This window comes from Haplochromis burtoni, unplaced genomic scaffold, assembly GCF_018398535.1.
Source record: "Haplochromis burtoni strain Fernald_Lab_line unplaced genomic scaffold, NCSU_Asbu1 Contig_1, whole genome shotgun sequence".
NCBI lineage: Eukaryota > Metazoa > Chordata > Actinopteri > Cichliformes > Cichlidae > Haplochromis > Haplochromis burtoni.
This window is the reverse complement of record NW_024582362.1, coordinates 5913793-5933000: the sequence shown is the minus strand read 5'-3', so window position 1 is coordinate 5933000 and position 19208 is coordinate 5913793. Positions and strand designations below refer to the sequence as shown.

The following is a 19208-nucleotide window of genomic DNA, read 5'->3' as shown; positions in this document are numbered from 1 at the left end:
CTCACTCTCAGTTAGTCCAGCATCAATGTAAAATTTATACAGTTAAAGCTGAGAGATGACTGCAGTGTTGTAAACACATTTTTCATTGTTTTGGATCAAATGTGATTATACTAACAGCGTGGAGATTAAACAGGGGTGAAACTATCTAAATTATGGTCTGGATCTTGTACTACATTGTGTTTTTATGGTTATCCTGGAAATGAGTGTCATTTCTGGTTGCTTTTAATCTTATTTACCATCCCAGCTTTCAGTTTTGTGAGATTTTGAGTTTTAGTCCTCATTATAAATCTAGCTTTCTCTGGCTTACTTTGTATTTCCCTTCTTTCCCTAATATTATGCTGCTGTTTCCCATCTCAGTTTATTCTTGTTTACTATTTGTCTTAAAAGCTTCAGTAATGGTCATTTTCTGTTTTTCTTTGATTTTTTTTCTCCCCTCTTGTGACTTGCTTAGGCTTCCTCTGATTGTCTCACCTGTGTTGGTTACATAAACCTGTATCAGTATCTAATCCCTATTTAGTTCTTAGTGTACAGTTCGACCCAGTATTATTTGGACAAAGACACAGATTTTTGTAGTTTTGTCTGTGTACACAACCACAGTGGATTTTAAACCACTGTGATTGAAGTGGAGAATTTCAGCTTTCATTCAAAGGGTTTAATAAAAAAAATTGCATTAACTCTTCAGACTTCAGTGAAAATCCTTTGCAGTAACTGACTGCCTGAAGTCTAGAAACCTTGGGTCTCTTTGCATTCAAGTTTGTATTCTTCAGTCAATGACTTGGTCCATGCACCCATTTTGCACTATTTTAATCATAGTGCAGCAAGAACTCATGAGAGAAATCACAGTAATGTTGTTCACATTAGACTGAACTCACTCCAGCTCCTCACAGAGAAAGGCCATAATTATTCATTCATTGTCCTCTCAGTTCCTTCCCCCCTCTTCCCTCCCATTTCCCGTCTTTTGCTTCTACCTTTTGTTCTTTTTGGCCCAATTTCTTTTCTGCATACATTGACTTGTCTAATTTATTTTCACTTTTACTTTTTCTCCCGTTGTCTTTAGGTTTTTCGTTGCCATTCATGCACCAGTGCATTTGACTGTTACGCTCACAAGCAAGTTGTATTTGTGTATGATCTATTAGGTACCTGACATCTGTTCCATTGAAAATGACAGATGTGAGTATGAACAGACGGTTGGATGTTCTAATTTAAAAAAAAAAAAAGCATTCTATCTATTTATTTATGCAACAGCAGGGAAAAAATCAAGAAACACCTTAGTGTTATTTATTTTATTAGTCATAAATACAATAAATCAAATTTGTCTGTTGAAACTCTGTGTTATCTGCATGTTTCCAAGATAATTAGAAAAGCTTTGAGGGAAAGTAATAATTAAAATCTATTTTAATTCAACTGGTAAACACACAATATTTTTCTAAAATGATGAAGTTCATCTTGGTTTAGCTAAGTGTTTATTTTAGATTAATCTCAGTTTACAAAATGCTTTTTTTAAGTCCACTCTGAAAAGTGACAGTTTTACTTGAACAAACTTTTTCAAATACATTTTAGAATCCTCTCCGTGAATCGCTACCTTATTGTGGTGGAGGGGTTTGTGTGTCCCAGGGATCCCAGGGGCTATGTTGTCTGGGAGCTTTTGCCCCCTGGTAGGGTCTCCCATGGCAAACTGGTCCTGGGTGAGGGACCAGACAAAGAGCGATTCAGAAAACCCTTATGAAGAAAACATCGAGGCAACAGTTTACCCTGCCCGGGATAGGGTTACCGGAGCCCTGCCCTGGAGCCAGGCCCGGGGAGGGTGCCCGAGGGCGAACGTCTGGTGGCCAGGCCTTAGTCCATGGAACGGCCAGGCACAGCCCAAAAAGGGAACATGGGCCCATCCTCCCGCAGGCCCACCACCCGCAGGAGGCGCCATAGGGTTCGGGTGCATTGTGTGCCGGAGGCCCTGGCGGACTGATCCCCGGCTGCCAAGACTGGCAATTGGGACATGGAATGTCACCTCTCTGGTGGGGAAGGAGCCTGAGTTAGTGCGTGAGGTTGAGAGGTACCGGCTAGATATAGTCGGGCTCACCTCTACGCATGGCTTGGGCTCTGGAACCAGTCTCCTGGAGAGGGGCTGGACTCTGTCTCAGTCTGGAGTTGCCCCTGGTGAGAGGCGGCGGGCTGGGGTGGGTATTCTAATATCCCCTCGGCTTGCTGCCGGTACGTTGGGGTTTTTCCCGGTGGATGAGAGGGTTTGTTCCCTGCGCCTTAGGGTCGGGGAACGGGTCCTGACTGTCATCTGCGCTTATGCGCCGAGTGGCAGTTCAGAGTACCCAGCCTTCTTAGAGTCCCTGGGGGGGTGCTGGAAGGTGCTCCACCTGGAGACTCTGTTGTCCTGCTGGGAGACTTCAATGCTCACGTGGGTAACGACAGCGAGACCTGGAGGGGCGTGATTGGGAGGAACGGCCTCCCTGATCTGAACCCGAGCGGTGCTTTGTTATTGGACTTCTGTGCTAATCACAGTTTGGCCATAACGAACACCCTGTTCGAACATAAGAGTGTCCATAAGTGCACGTGGCACCAGGACGCTCTAGGCCGTAGGTCGATGATCGATTTTGTAATCGTATCAGCAGACCTGCGACCATATGTTCTGGACACTCGGGTAAAGAGAGGGGCTGAGCTGTCAACTGATCACCACCTGGTGGTGAGTTGGATCAGGTGGCGGGGGAGGACGCTGGACAGACCTGGTGCACCTAAACGCGTAGTGAGGGTGTGCTGGGAACGTCTAGCAGAGGCCCCAGTCCGCGAGATCTTCAACGCACACCTCCGGCAGAGCTTCAACAGCATTCCGAGGGAGACTGGGGACATTGAGTCCGAATGGACCATGTTCAGCGTCTCCATTGCCGAAGCTGCTGCATTGAGCTGCGGCCGCAAGGTGGTTGGTGCCTGCCGTGGTGGTAATCCCACCAAGGTGGACACCAGAGGTGAAGGGAGCCACCAGGCTGAAGAAGGAGTCCTATCGGGCTTGGTTAGCCTGTGGGACTCCGGAGGCAGCCGACAGGTATCGACAGGCCAAGCAGGAATGCGGCTCGGGCAGTGGCTGAAGCAAAAACTCGGGTGTGGGAGGAGTTCGGAGAGGCCATGGAAAAAGACTTTCGGACTGCCTCGAAGAGATTCTGGCAAACCGTCAGGCGTCTCGGGAGGGGAAAGCAGTGCTCTACCTGTACTGTGTATAGTGCTGGCGGAGCGCTGCTGACGTCGACTGAGAAAATTGTCAGGTGGTGGAAGGAATACTTCAAGGACCTCCTTAATACCACTGACACGTCTTCCGAGGAGGAAGCAGAGTCTGGGTATGAGGGGAATGACCCGCCAATTTCTGGAGGCGAGGTCACTGAGGCAGTTAAACAACTCCTTGGTGGCAGAGCCCCTGGTGTTGATGAGTTCCTTGGGCTGCTGCCCCCGCGACCCTGCCCCAGATAAAGCGGATGAAGATGGATGGATGGATGGATGGATTTTAGAAAAATTATTACTAGTTCTCTACATCATGTCCAATCCACAACAGTATTTCTAGGAGTTAAGGGCCCAGCCAGCAAAGAATGCACTTGAATTATAGATGTAGATGGATATTAGATGGATATTAGTCACTGGCAAGTGAATGCTTTAATTAATATGAAAGAATATAAAATTTGGTGTAAGTGAAACACAGTGTTTAACATTCAGTGGGGAAACTGGATGCTCTGATCTCAGCGTGCAAATACATTTTTATTTGCGAGATTTTGAAGACAAATTCATAACCGTTAAAACCCAGAGCCACTGATTTAAAAATGCACCCTCATCCTCTTGTTCTGGAGTCTTTGAGATATTGCAAGGCTTATTTAAATTTTTACATGTGCTTTCTCTGACCTAAAGAAGCTCTGCTCTCAGTTTTTTCAACTTGGCTATAGCATGGCACCCCATAGGATTCAAACTTCCCAGGATTTGGTGTACACAGTTTGTTATTCTAATCGAACCAGGTTAACATTAAGGGACGGTATTTACTCTTTGCACACTAGAAGACTAGAGCCTAATGTCACACAGGCGGACGTATCATACACACATGGTAAAAAGAAACTATGTCCTCTTCCATCTACTTTGGTCTCATATATTCAAAGGATATTGCTCCAGAAGTGTTGTGATTTGTTCAGATGCAACTCTGCAAACACAAACTGTGCTGCCATGTTATTTTAAGATAGAAAAGACTTTTCCTGGCAACCATTCCAGTCAAGTCTTACTTGTTCAATCTTTTTTCTAAATGTGCTGTCATGAACTTTAACCTGCTGAGGCCTTTAGAGTCTGGATGTTGCTCTTGGGTTTTTTGCTTGTCTGACCTTGGGGTGAATTTGCTGACACGTTCACTTCTGATTTGCAAATGTCTTGAATGTTTTCCACAGCTGAATAGTCTTTCTCACTCCAGAGTGGAATCACAGACTTTAGATTATTAGAAAATGGCCTTATAATCTTTTCCCAGATTCTCTAAGACCGGGCATTGTGTTAACAAACACTGAAATGCTCCAGAACAACAACCCAGCAAACTTACAAAGACAAAGATGATCACATAATTATCTTCATCTCTGCTGGAAGCATCAAGGATGTACTCAATTTTCATGCACTGCTTCTGCAGTTTTTATTACTTTTTATTCAGTAAATAATTATTTTTATATCCTGATATTTTAAAAAGTGAAAACTTTGCTCAAAGTAAATTCCCCTTTTTTACTGAAACTCCATCGGATCCTTCACTTGAAATCGCTAAAACACTTTCAGCTAGGACACCAAATAAAACTGTTTTATCCTCCTCTGTGATTCTGTTTGTTGCAATAACTACAGTAATATGAGTTCCTGATGAAATTGTGAAGAAGAGATTTTTTAACACTTTTCCCACAGCAGTGATTCACTCCACAGACCACTTTTAAATCCCCCCTGGTGTATTCAATTTGGACACATCATTCTCTGCCCGTCCAGCACTCCTTCAACAGTGAATCCCTTCTTCACCTTTGACCATTTACATTGCTTATCTCATCATATTCTCTTCTGGGTTTTTATAAATACACACCTGTCAAGTCCTGTTATAGTCCATCTTTTTTATTAGAGTGACTTTACGCTAATAAAACAGACAACATATTAATATCCTGAAGTCTCTAAAAAAAAGCTGAAAATGTTTAGCACAAAGGATCTTTTCTAGTATTGTTGGCAAGAGATAAAGAAAAGTCATTCTTTTCCAATTATCCCAGAAAACATTATGTGGCATTACCTCAGAGCCTTATTTCTCTGCCCTACTGTGGGTAGATAATGACAGCACGGCAGCCAGACTGGAAGTTGCCTGTGAAAATCTTTCTCACAAAATGTTTTACTTTACAAAAGAGCTATCCTCTGGAGATGTGTCACTGCTGTCATCAACTTTTTTGCTCAGAATTTATGGCTTCGCAGTTCATCTCTGTTTTTATCAGATGAACGATGACTGTAAATTACCATGCATGGCATATTGACAAAGCCATTTGGAATCCTTATGGAGAAAAAGTAGCATCTTACGGCAGCAGGCACAGCGATTGGGTGGCTGGAGTGATCAACAGGCAGATGATAGAGAGGGGAGAATTTAAGAAAAGAGAGGAAAACACTGGAAATAAGTTTGTTTTTCTTTGGCATATCTCTGGCTGCATATATGAAGTCACACTTGATGCTGGGACGAGGCGAGGTCACTGAGGTAGTTAAACAACTCCTTGGTGGCAGAGCCCCTGGTGTTGATGAGGTCCGCCCCAAGTTCCTGAAGGCTCTGGACGTTGTAGGGCTGTCCTGATTGACACGCCTCTACAATGTTGCGTGGAGATCAAGGGCAGTACCCCTGGACTGGTAGACTGGGGTGGTGGTCCCCATCTTTAAGAAGGGGGACCGGAGGGTGTGTTCCAACTACAGGGGGATCACACTCCTCAGCCTCCCTGGGAAAGTCTATGCCAGGGTGCTGGAAAGGAGAGTTCGTCCGCTAGTCGAACCTCGGATACAGGAGGAACAATGCGGTTTTTGTCCTGGTCGCAGAACACTGGACCAGCTCTTTATCCTTTCAAGGATACTTGAGGGTGCATGGGAGTTGGTCCAACCAGTCTACATGTGTTTTGTGGACTTGGAGAAGGCATTCGACCGTGTCCCTCGGTTTGTCCTGTGGGAGGTGTTGCGGGAGTATGGGGTGTCTGGCCCATTGCTACGGGCCATTCGATCCCTATACAACCGTTGTAAGAGCTTGGTTCACATTGCCAGCAATAAGTCAGACTCGTTCCCGGTGGTTGATGGGCTCCGCCAGGGCTGCCCTTTGTCACCGATTCTGTTCATAATTTTTATGGACAGGATTTCTAGGTGCAGCCAAGTGGCGGAGGGCTTTCACTTCGGTGGCCTCAGAATCTCATCTCTGATTTTTGCGGATGATGTGGTTCTGTTGGCTTCATCGGGTGATGGCCTCCAGCTCGCACTGGAACGGTTCGCAGCCGAGTGTGAAGCAGCGGGAATGACCTCCAAATCTGAGGCCATGGTTCTCAGCCGGAAAAGGGTGGAGCGCCCACTCCGGGTCGGGGATGAGTTCCTGCCCCAAGTGGAGGAGTTCAAGTATCTCGGGGTCTTGTTCGCGAGTGATGGGAGAAGGGAGCCGGAGATCGACAGACAGATTGGTGCGGCGCCTGCAGTGATGCGGACACTGCACCGGTCCGTCGTGGTGGAGAGGGAGCTGAGTGTAAAAGCGGAGCTCTCAATTTACCAGTCGATCTACGTCCCTACCCTCACCTATGGCCACGAGCTGTGGGTAGTGACCGAAAGAACGAGATCGCGGATACAAGCGGCGGAAATGAGCTTCCTCCGAAGGGTGGCTGGCCTCTCCCTTCGAGATAGGGTGAGAAGTTTGGTCATCTGGGAGGGGCTCAGAGTAGAGCCGCTGCTCCTCCACATCGAAAGCAGCCAGCTGAGGTGGTTCGGGCATCTGACAAGGATGCCTCCTGGGTGCCTCCTGGGGTTGGTGTTCCAGGCATGTCCCACTGGGAGGAGGCCCCGGGGCAGACCCAGGACACGCTGGGTGTCCTGAAATTATATCTCTCGGCTGGCCTGGGAACTCCTTGGTGTTCCCCCGGATAAGCTGGAGGAGGTGGCTGGGCCCCCGCGACCCGGGGTATGATAAAGCGGATGAAGATGGATGGATGGATGGATGGATGGATCATTGGATGTGACTTTTTCACATTATTCTGGAAAGGTTATGGCCCACTCTTCCTGAAAGCGTTGCTTTGGGCACATTTGTTTATGTAGAGGTGTCTTAAGGTCCTGACACAACCTTTAAATCAGACTGAGGTCTGGACTTTGACTGGGCCATTCATGGCCATTCTGTTGTAGATTTGCTTGTGTGCTCGGGATCATTGCATGACCCATTTTGGCCAAGCTTTAGTTGTCAGACAGATGGCCTTAATTTAATTCTAGAATACTTTGTATACAGAGGAGTTCAACCCAATGACTGCTGCGTGCCCTGGTGCTGTGGCTGCAAAAAAAGACCAAATTTTCAACCCTTCACCAGTTTGCCTGACAGTTGGCATGATATGTTTCTACTGTCATGGTGTGTTTGGCTTTTGCCAGGCATGGCAGTGTGCATTATGGCCAAACAGCTTCAAGCTGTTCTTTCTGTCCAAGGGACATTGCTCCAGAAGTCTTTTAGTTTGTTCTGATGTAACGTTGTTAAGCCTCCACGTTCTTTTTACAGAGAAGATAGTTTATCCTGGCAGCTCTTATGAAAACAAACCCTATTTGTTCAGTCTTTTTTTCATTTTTTACTGCTATGAAAGTTTAATATTCAACATGCCGGTGCCAACAGAGCATGTGGAGTGTAGAGCTTAGATTTGAGTGGGTTTGTTGGGACATCCACTATTTGAAAGATTACTGCACACCTGGAAGCTCCAGACCAGCAAACTGCTTAAACTTCTGCTTTTATAGAGGCGCTCACACTTGCTTATAATCATTTAATTAAGTGCATTAATTAAGCATCACTTGGCTGCTGTTTAACTTCTCAATTCCTCTGAAAGCAGGAAGAATGTACTTTCAAAGGCATGTGTCAGCCACACTGTAGCTCACTTGTTTTTTAATCATTTCATTCTTCAACCCTTGTACCAAAAAAAGAGTGTTGCTATGTGCAATATAACTCAAAAGATTCATTTTTAGCAAATCAGTTAAAATGTAAAATGTAAATATAAATTGAAATATTTCCAATTAAGCAGGTCTGAATTTAAGAAATTATATACATTTATGTCCAATTCAAATTTGTTGCAGATTTTTATAAAAAAACAAACAAACAAACAAAAAGAAACGGAGCATCGTTTGCTAAAGCTGCATTTTGTTATAATGTAAACAACAACAAGAGTCTGAGTGCTAAGTTGGCCGGCTTGCAGTCTGCATATAAAAACATTTGGCATAATATCAAAATAAAAATAATATATAGCAAAGCCACAGAAATTCTTCACCATCGAGTATACTTTTTTTTAAAGTTTACCTTTAAAACTACTGTAATTAGTTTCATCAGTTCCCAGACACATAGTGTTCTTACAAGATGATGTGATGCCATCCATGATAATCATTCAGACGTCCCAAATTACAAATAAAATGAAACTATGACATTTGAATAAATATTTGTACGGTTTCCATTGAAATATTGGGATTATTGTAGGTATTGCATGATTCGTTAATGAATAAATGTATATCTAGGTTGAGTCATTTTGCTTTTGCTGTAAGGATGCAAAGATGCCATTGCTTGAACAAAAGAATAATGTACCACACAGGTTATCAGTCTGTATAGTTTTCAGTTTTACATGATAAGTAACTTGTTAATAAACACTGTTAGCGGGCCTCATTGTAGCACGCTGACTATCATAATCTATCCCTTATTTGAAGCAGTAAGTGAAACATTACCACTGATGGAGCTGCCTGTGATGAATTTGCCATTTTCATTCACCATTTTCTTCATTTAGAAAAATGCTCCATGCAGCGATGATAATCATGTATTATGTTCTGGACAGACGACAACGACTGAGACATGTAAGTGACAAATGTGACAGACAGATATGGATTGCAATTTGTCATTGTAAAACATGTTATTTAACTTGCTTCTGAAGCAAATTTACTAGATTTCTTCTTCTTAGTACAAAGATGACTACTACAAAAAACAATAATCACAGTAGTGGGCTAAAAGAAAACAAAAAACACAAATAAAAAGAAAGAAAGAAAGAAAGAAAGAAAGAAAGAAAGAAAGAAAGAAAGAAAGAAAGAAAGAAAGAAAGATGTATTGTCTAAAGCAGTTACTTATAGTCTGTTCTGATTGGTGTATCTCTGCAGTCCTATTAAGACTTGTACCAGCAAATCTCCAAGATGTATTTGTTTGAATGGATTATAAGGTTTGAAATATCTGAAAGCACCTTTTGTTACAATATGTAGATGTTTTTAATTTAACTTTTTGAAATAAAACCAGTCTGTTAGGGAAAACCATTTGCATACAAGAAGAACTTTAGTATTATGTGATATTTAATCTTCATTAGATAAGTTAAATGGGTTTTCTCTCTCTCTTGTTTGCACTAAATGCAGGCAAACGGGGGATTGCGAGGACATCAAGACAGAGAGAGTGCAGGTCCCGAGTATTTTTTTTTGTTAGGGCTTTCATGTGTGGATAGAAGAGGAATGCACAAGTGTAATGACACCACCACCTAGAGAAGGTGGGGGGCACTGTCTGGCTATTAGAAACGGAAAGGCATTTAGAGTGTGTGCGTGTGTATGTGTGTGAGAGACAGAGTGGGGGGCAGAGAAAGGCTGAGATAAGTTCAGCACCACGGACAGAGCATTAGAGCGCTGGGCAGGAGAAACCAGTTCAGGGATTTGAGATGTGCACTGTCATGCCTTCTTGAACTCCTGAAGGATTTGCTGTCCGCTACATCCGCACCCATTCGTGTCGTCCTTTGGACGGTGGAAACTCGGCTGCTGTTTTGTTGTAGTCGCTAAACAAGGGAGGTGAGAGAGCTGCATTGATAAGTGCGCTCTGTTTGCTAGCACAGACCAGTCTGTGTTTTGGCGCCATCCTTACATCATCTCTTTATTGGGGAGAGAGAGAGGGAGAAGGAGAGAGAGAGCGCGCGCGCGAGAGAGAGAAACTCCGTGCAGCCGGGCTCCTATCCGCCAGTCCTCAACTGAGAAGCGAGACTGACGGACCGACTGGCGTTACAGCCACTCAGCTGTGTGTTCCCCTCTCCCGCTCTCCTGCGCCCACAGCAGCCGTGAAGATGCGCCGGCACCGTCCTGCCCAGGGACTGACGTTGTTATTGCCGGTGGTTTTATGGATTTTCTGTCATGCCAGCGGTGTGCACGGAGCTCTACCAACAACCCGTAAGTTGTTCTTTTCAGTATTTTTGAAATGGTCTTCCAGGGCTGTTTGGGTGAGAGTGGGAATGGGTGAGAAACAAACGATCTGCCTGTGGAGAGAAGCGGCACAGGTAGAGGTTTACGGCTACGTTAGTAGTGCCGGGCGACAGAGGCAGTGAGAGGCAGAGGTTGAAGCGGGGTCGACTTTTGAGTTCAAGCCTAAACGTGTTAGCGCTTTAGGGTCTGTGGTGCCTTTATTTTTGGCGCACGGGATTTTTATGACCGTTGAGATGTTTAATTGCGTTTTTTTAGGGTACTCCAGAAATTACTTGAGTATTGAGGGATAGTCACAGAATTAGTGAATGGCATTTAAGTTTGGCAGTAGTGGTTTGCTGTTTATTGTGGAGTCCCAGTCATCAAAGTGGACCCGAGAGAAGAACAGTTGGAAAACGGTTCAACTTCCAACAAACTGTTCCCCCCCCTCCTTTTTATTTTCAACGCTTTCCTGTTTTTTGATGTTCTGTAAGAACATTACATTTGGTTTTAGACTATTGCGTTTGCATAAAACAATCCAAGTAAAGAGATTTTGCTGAATGCCCATTTTCTTTTAAAAAGAGTTGTGGTCTAATAGGGCTAAGCTGTAACTCTCAACAACTAAGGGTGCATTGATTTGAATGGTTTTGTCTACTTGTACGGTCTGATTTAGTTTTTTTATGGTGTGCAGTTTGCATTCTGATTAGACTCTCCATCAAGCTCACTGGTCTCAGCATATTAAAGCCTAAGCCTTTTTTTTAAGGTCATTGGAAAACTTAGATGATTAGCATTCCGCTTTTATTTGCTCCCCCCCCACGTAAAGCCGCCACTTCACTGCTTAATTCTTGGAACACTTGATGAATTCGATCCACGCTGTAATTTCAGTCTTGAGAGCTTGTTTAAACATTGCCCGGTGTTGCATTTGTTCTTCACTCTAATTGTCACTGACATACTCCAGGAATTCAGTGTTTATATTTTATGAACATATCGACCGCAGTTGTTTCTTTTTCCACTTTTATAGTATACTGAAGTAACTGCGTGTCTGACAGTTTTGATATAGAATGCGTTATTACTGGTCTTATCTGATTTTTATTTATTTATTTAACTTGGATTATCCAGCCTTGGTTCAGTGGCATTGCGATCTTGCTGACGGTGACTGAGCCGATACTCTGAGGGTTCAGTGTAACTGATTCCCCCCGCGATCGCAAGGGCTTCTCAGGTCCTGGATGGATGTGCCCGTGGACGCGCCTCATTAATCATCCCATCTGACAGACAACAACGGAGAGACGCTACCGCGAGTCGCTTGAGCAGGGGTACGCGCGCGAAGCAGTGTCAGAGAGCGTGACGGGAGGCAAAGGATACCTGGAGAGTTGGAAGAGTTTGCCTGTGCGTTTCTCGCGCACAAAGCTTTCGTTAATAAGAGCGATCTCACAACGATCAGGTGTCATTGTGGCAACGCTTGATAAGATGTGGAAATCCAGAGTCCTCTTACTCCCGTCACCTGGAGGGTCTGACCGGGGGAGCCTCGCTATATCTGAGAGGACAGTGTCTCATTAAAAGTTAGATTTCAGATCGCTTTAAAAATGTATCAGCCGCCACCTCTTACATTTTCCTATAATTAGTGAGTGAGAATGTGTTTTACAATTTATCTAGAGCCTTTAATATTATAATGCAAACATGTGCAAGTCTGTAAGTGTTTCCAGTGTACATTAAGCATGTGTGTTCTGTGTAAGACAAAAAAGTTCATGCGGGTTTATATTCATTTGCATGTTAGTTGTGAATTCATCTAAGTTTTCACAAATCCAAGTTGAATCAAGTCTTTTTTTCTTTCTTTCTTTTTTAATCGGGCTGGTACATTCACACAAGTCCTCGGTCTTACTTTAAAGGAAGATAGATGATAATCTGTGAATTGTACACTCACCATAGAATTCGACAGATCAGAAACAGAAAAACATTGAAAAACAGCAAAGGTGGTCTGAAGCCAATGCAATGGGGATGATAAAGTGATACGCTGAAAAACACAAGAATATGCTCCAAGAGGACATCTGGCAAGTGTTACCAAATAAGATAAGACAGAGCCAAATGGCCTTCTTGCTACCGTGAAAACCTGGGAGCAGGGCAGACTGCACAAACACATAGACACACAAAAACCACAAAAAAGGGAGACAGACACAAACAGTTGAGAGCGAGAGAGGAAGAGAGAGAGGAGTAGAGATCAGACTCCTGGAGGATCAAGATTCAGCTCCAAAAACATCTGGACCAAAGCACTGACAGCCAAGGGAGAGAGCGATGCCTCAAGGATGGATAGGGGTCTGGTAGCAGCAAGCACAAGCGAAACAGGAGTGAATATAACCAGGCAATCCAGTGAAAAGTTAAGAGGAAACAATGATTTTAAGTTTGGATTTAAAGCCCTGAAGGGAAACAAACAGGGAGGTTATTTCAGAGGAAGGGGGATGTGATTGGTTGGCTGTGAAGCTGGCTGATTTCTTATTAACTCTGGGGCCAGACACATGCCCTATTATTGCGTCCTCTTGCAGCGCTTAGTGCAAACATTTTGAATCAGATCAAAGTTTTACAAAAAGGGAAGCTTCATGCTGTCTCATGAAATAAAGTGTTTCATTTTTCTATCATTTTATTGGGTTAGGGTTAGAATTACGATTATAATTAGATGAACATGCATGCACAAATATAGATACAGTAACTCAGAAATACATATAAGATGTACACTCAGCCATCAGATACATGCAGTGGAAGAAAAATGGGTTATGTCTGTCCTTGGTGTACTTTAGTGGTATCCTCTACTGAGCTGTCACTGTGCAGTATGTAAATCTGTTGTTGATGTACTGTGTCAAGGCAAGGTCTGCCTACCATAAGGTTTCATAATCATTTCATAACCAATCAGACTTTAATTTTTCTCTTTACCATATTTTTTTCTGATTAAGTTGGTTCACACAGAAAATTCACGACTGGATTATTTGCTCAGTGTCCATATACAGTGCCAACATACTTAAATATATTTTATATGCACAGATATTTTCCTTGGCTGTAAAATATTCCAAGAAGAGCTTGTTTTATTTAGCTTTAAAGGTTATAATTTTAATTAATTTGCTTTGAACTCTCTGGCGCTCCTTTGCAAAGCTGCTATTCATTACTCGCATAGTAAAGGACAAGAATTAAATTTTTAAGAGTCACAGCACCAGTGTGTAAAACGTAAAGGATGTGCCTTTAAGTCAGTGTGTTGGTGGGACTCTGGGTGGTTAAATGGGATGCCCCCAGAGCCTGTCTGATATAGAATCAGATTAGCCTTTTCTCATCTCATTAAGCTTGCCAGGCCATTTGACATAGACATCAGTCTGGTTTCACCTCCAGGGCAACAAGTCAGGGTCTCCTGTTCTTCAGTATACATATATAAAAAACAATATAAAGCCAAATGGTGACATTTGCACACAGAAGTGTTCTTGTGTGAGTGTGAATCACTGGCAGTTTTTCCAGGTTCTGGTCCAAACAAATCATTTGACACTGGAAAAAGAAATTTTGCTTTTTTCCACTCAAATAAATTATTGCATTTCCATTCTCTTCTACTGGGATATAGAGTGAATATGGTTATAAAAGCAAACCCTTTAACCACCACATGGGTCAACTTCTTGCCAATTCTCTGTCTTGTTTTTGTGTTTGTGTGTCTGAGATGGCTCCCATTAGGAGGTGATAATGATAGGATTAAGGCTGCAGGAAGCAGACTGGTTAGGCTCAGATTAGAGCAGCACTACACTTGCTGTGTAGCTATGTTTGGCCCTTGGATATTTATATGTGTGCACCTGCCTGTGTTTTGGGAATGTGTGTGTGTGCGTCCACATTTGTGGATTAATCATGCACTGAGACAAGTGAACCAGAGCTAGGAAATAAGGTGTGGATGTTAATTGCACTGCTGTTTCTCTGCTCTACCCCCTCCATCTAAATTGCTGCCTTCCACCTGTTTTTTTGCTCCTTTGCACTTCCTTGATTGCTTATCCTCCTTTTCTAATTCTCTTTGTAGCTCTTCCTCTACCTTTACACCTACCTTTATGCCTCCTCAACAAAATCTAGCAAAAATAAAAAGCAAGTCATCTCCTATTTTTCCACTGCCTCAACCCTACCTGTAACTGTAGTGATTCATCTCTCTCATCCCTACATGTCACCCATTACTCCAAATTCCTCAGTCTTTCTCTCATCATTTTTCCTACATGTACATGCCCACTTCCCACACTTGTATTTTATTCACAAGAGAACATAGAAAACATATAAAATGTTTAAGCTAAGATAATGTACAATTTTAAGAAAATTAAGAAAACATTAGCTCATTTTTAATTTGATGGGAGCAACACATCACATAAAAGATGTGACAGGGCCATGTTTACAACTGTTAAGGATCCCCCCCACACACACACCTTTAACAACAGTCTGCAAACATCTGGGAACTGAGGAGACCAGCTGCTGGAATTTTGGGAGAGGGATGTTGTTCCATTCTTGTATAGTATAAGATTCTAGCTGCTCAGCAGTCCTGGGTAGGGCTGGGCCATATCATACTGTTCACGGTAATACCGGTATAATTTTGGGCAACGATAGAAAAATTAAATATCGTGATAGAATATGGGTAAAACGCGCATGCGCAGTGCCTTTATTATCATACGCACACGTTGGAAAAAGCATGGCGGCGAAAGCAAATCGTTGAATGAAACGGATGAACCAGAATTGGTTTGTAAAAATGCTGCAACTTCAGTGGTGTGGAACTGGTTTTGCTCTTGTCCGTCAGACACACAACAAAGCACTATTTTTGGTAGCGCATGCTAGCAGGCCTTCGTTATTACTGTGTTTTTTTGGAAAATACGGCACACTTAAAATCAATCCTTTGATTTTTCTGAAAATCGACAGTGCCCCTTATATAATCCCGTGTGCCTTATGTATGAATTCTGGTTGTGTTTACTGACCTCGAAACGATTTTATGTCGTACACGGCGCTCGAAAATTTGTCAAATGTTTTACTACGACTTTGCTAAGCTACGAACCCGCACCGCTTGATGGATTGTTGGAGCATTCCAGGTATCGTAGGCAGGAGCATCGCGGAGTGATACGTACTGTGCGTGTGTGTGTATAACCTCTTTTTAAGTTTTGTGGATAATATGCATAGCTATGCTGAGGATATGTCGGACAATTTCCACTGGAAATGCCTTTTGGTTAAACTGTCAGCACGGAATTTGCATTTGCACTGTTAAATTTTTTATATAACTTTAATTCACATAAAACAGCTGCTTGTTTAAGTGAAAATACATTGATGTTTTTTTTGCACTAATAAAGTTGTGGAGTTGTAAAGTATTTTGTCTAGTGTCAATTATATCGTCAGTTATATTGTTATCGCAAATTTTCAAATGTATATCGTGATAAATATTTTTGGTCATATCGCCCTGCTCTAGTCTGGGTCTGGGTCTTTACCATATATTTGCTTCATGATGCACTAATTACCTTTCAGTGTAGACAGTGCCTTCCCAGATGTGCAAGCTGCCAGCTCCATAGGCACTAATGCATCCCCATACCATCAGAGATCCAGCCTTTTGAGCGGAGCGCTGATAACAAACCATAAGTTCCCTCTCCTCTTTAGATTGGAGATAACGGGCATCAGGTATTGATTTTCAGTCTCATCCCTTGCACACAGAAATTTCTCCAGACTCTCTGAATCTTTGAACAATTATATTTTATAAATATCAATATGAATTGATAACGATGAGTTATTCAAACTGTTTAGAATTTTACTGTGATGAGCATTATTCTGGAAAGGCATAGCATGCATGGCTGACACTGCTGTAGGTACAACTGATCTAGATTTGTTATTTCTTCAGTGTTATGCATTCTTCTTTTGAAAAAAGCATAGCAATCATTTGACAACGGCAAACTTGTTTCTTAGAAACTAATTTATTTCTGACACTGTAGCTCATTCCTGACGCCTTGTTTTCCCCTCCCACAATGCTATTTAGTAAGCAACACTCTGCTGGAAATGTTAAAACATTTTAATATCAAGTGAACAATAGCTGCAAGTAGAGGTAGAGGAAAGTAGGTAGAGGAAGGTTAACATTACAACAACCTGAATAGCTCACATAATGTAGTAAATGCCACAAGTTTGCTGAAATTTGATTGCTACAGAATAATAAATATGTATTCTTCTTTCTGCATGGCCAAATTTCTTCTGTTTTCAAGTGCTTGTAAAGCGTCAGACTTTCTAATTACTTCAAGGTTGAGATGAAAATATAAGTGGTCTGGATTCCACTGTGCAATATATTCAAATATGTATCGTCAAAATATTAGCATTCATGGGCTAAAATAGAGGCTTTCTTATTAATATCACAGTTCATGAGAGTAACAAACATGTATAAGTAAAAACTGGCCCAGAACTGCTGCATTTTCTGCTCTTACCTTCAGCTTTATTCTCAGACTGGTGTGTCACTTTCCTCGACGAATTGAAATTTCTCTCTTGGAAGGAATGCTACTGCAAGGCTATCAATGTTTCATCATGGGAGCAAGGCCACAGTGATACAAATATGCACTGACAAGTCATACTACATAATTCCCCTAACAATGTCAGTAACGTAACATGGACAAAAGCACACACACACCATGCAGCTCACATACACACTACCATTGTCCCCTCCCCTCTTCAGGCACACAAACTCGCACTGTTCATTAAACATTATTAACTTCAGATGTATTAATTGCAAATGAAACCCATAATACGGAGTGCAGTATGATAATTATGTAATTCTGCTTCTCTGGGTACAAATTGGAGCATTCATGCTTCACTGTATGTAACACTGCAGCTCTATGTGTCTGCATGTGTAAATGTGCAGAATCAGAAAGTTATTCTAGTGGAATGTGTTCTTATTAGAAGCCATCAGAATCTGTCCACCTCATTTGACAGCAGTCTCTGAGTTGGAGATTAGACTGGCAAGGCAAAAGGGAGGAAAGAGAAGGACAAGAGACGAAGCACCACGATGAGAAAAGTGACAAGGATGAAGAACGACACCTCAAGGAAAGATGGTCAGGAAGCAAGGATTTTCTCTGACACCTTGCCATTAAAAATGATCATTGTTATTGTAATCTGTAGCAGCATCAAAGTGCAGCAGTTGCATTAGTCAGAGAATAGGACAGGCTATTTCAAGTGATACTCCAATTCCCTTTGGTGGTGCCCACTATCGAATTAATTCTTTTCAAATTAAAAAAGTCACTTTATCATTGACTTCATGTAATCTATAAACCAGGAAGTCCCAAATAAATTATCATATTTTAATAAAACAAATACTGTTTACAGAAAAATGGCAGATAAATTAAAGGTCTAAGAATGCAACTTTATTTTTAAGCTGATGTTCTCAACATAGAAGAAATAGTAAGCATCTTCAGTCACTCATGGCGATTAAGCAACTGAAAATCCAGTAAATTATTTTTCCAATTTGTAGTCTAAGTATGCAGTTTATCCTAAACTGATTTTTTAAAGCATTTTCTTTTTTTCTTTTTTACATTTTATTGCAAATGTTTTTACTGTTGAAGACATATTGGGAGCTACAGGAGTCTCTCCTGACTGATTCTAATGTGTATAATCTCTGAGTTTTTCTTACCTGTGTACAGCTCATAGATGAATTATGTGAGATTTACCAATTAGCTCTTAGAGAAATGGTGCTTTGCCCTGGTGGTCAATTGAGAACCATTGTTAGTGCAGAAAACTTTTAGAAAAATGACATGTGCAGCAACACATGCTACAAACAGTGACATAGGATTAGCCTACACAGGTCCACAAAAAAAAGCTCTGCATGATATTTTGACCACATTATTAAATTTTTTAACTATTAATTTATGTAAGTCATAAACATTCCCAAAATGTAACTTCTTAAAGACAGATTTCATATAACCAGAATAAATCACATGAAATCTGACAGTATCAGTAGCAATCTCCTACACGGTAACTTGAGTTTGAAAAGGCAAGCCTTAAGCTAAGTGAAACTGCACGAACTTATTTGATATATCTTTAAACAGCCACGCATTAATGTCTGTTCATTTTAAAATATTTTCCATATCAATTTGAAAGATTGAATTAGATTTAGTTTATTGGCAACACATACTCTTTTTTGTTTATTTTGCTGGGAACTAAACAAAGGACTGGATATTTCCCCAAAAAAGCATAATATGGACTCGAATTCCTGTTTGCTTTAGCCTCATATGCAGTAGGGTCACTTAGAGGGAGATAATATATAGATAGGGAAAGGCTCTTGGCCCTAGATTAATCCTGGCAAAATGCCATAATTGATTTGTTCTAGACAAAGCAAAGTGTCAGGAAAAAGCAGTTAAAAGCATTGCACTGTACCTGAACTGACCCATATGACCAGAGCCAAAACAACGGTGTCAGAAAGAGCACTAACAGCCGTCCCTGTGAGTAGCAGGAAAAAGCTTTAGACACACCGGCCAGAGTAGTGTTGTACCCCCTGCATATGTTCTTGAACAGCACACAGTGGTAAGAAGAATATTGGTGTCACTAGTTCAACAACACGGACATAATCACTAGTAGAGATGGCACAATACCACTTTTTTATGTCCGATACCGATATGAATCCGATATAGTGTTTTTTAATCAACAAAACTGTTTTTTAAATATCTTGCTGCATTTTGTATAAGTTCATACTCAAGTTTAAAACAACAACTACACTAAAGCTATTCTGTTATACCTGTATGCAAAAAATATATTTCATAGTTCAGCAATACTGATCAATCTAATAAACT

At 41.8% G+C, this 19208-nt stretch overlaps 1 protein-coding gene across 2 annotated transcripts in view; it reads left to right on the top strand.

Annotated features, from left to right (window-relative positions):
- Window positions 1-9813: 9813 nt before the first annotated feature.
- cntnap2a (contactin associated protein 2a) overlaps window positions 9814-19208 on the top strand; it is a 385507-nt gene continuing 376112 nt past the window's right edge. For both annotated transcript variants that reach the window (XM_005912066.2, XM_005912065.2), the window contains exon 1: window positions 9814-10407. In XM_005912066.2, coding sequence (XP_005912128.1) covers window positions 10305-10407 — 103 coding nt within the window. In that variant the 5' untranslated portion in view covers window positions 9814-10304. The remainder of the gene's footprint in view (window positions 10408-19208) is intronic.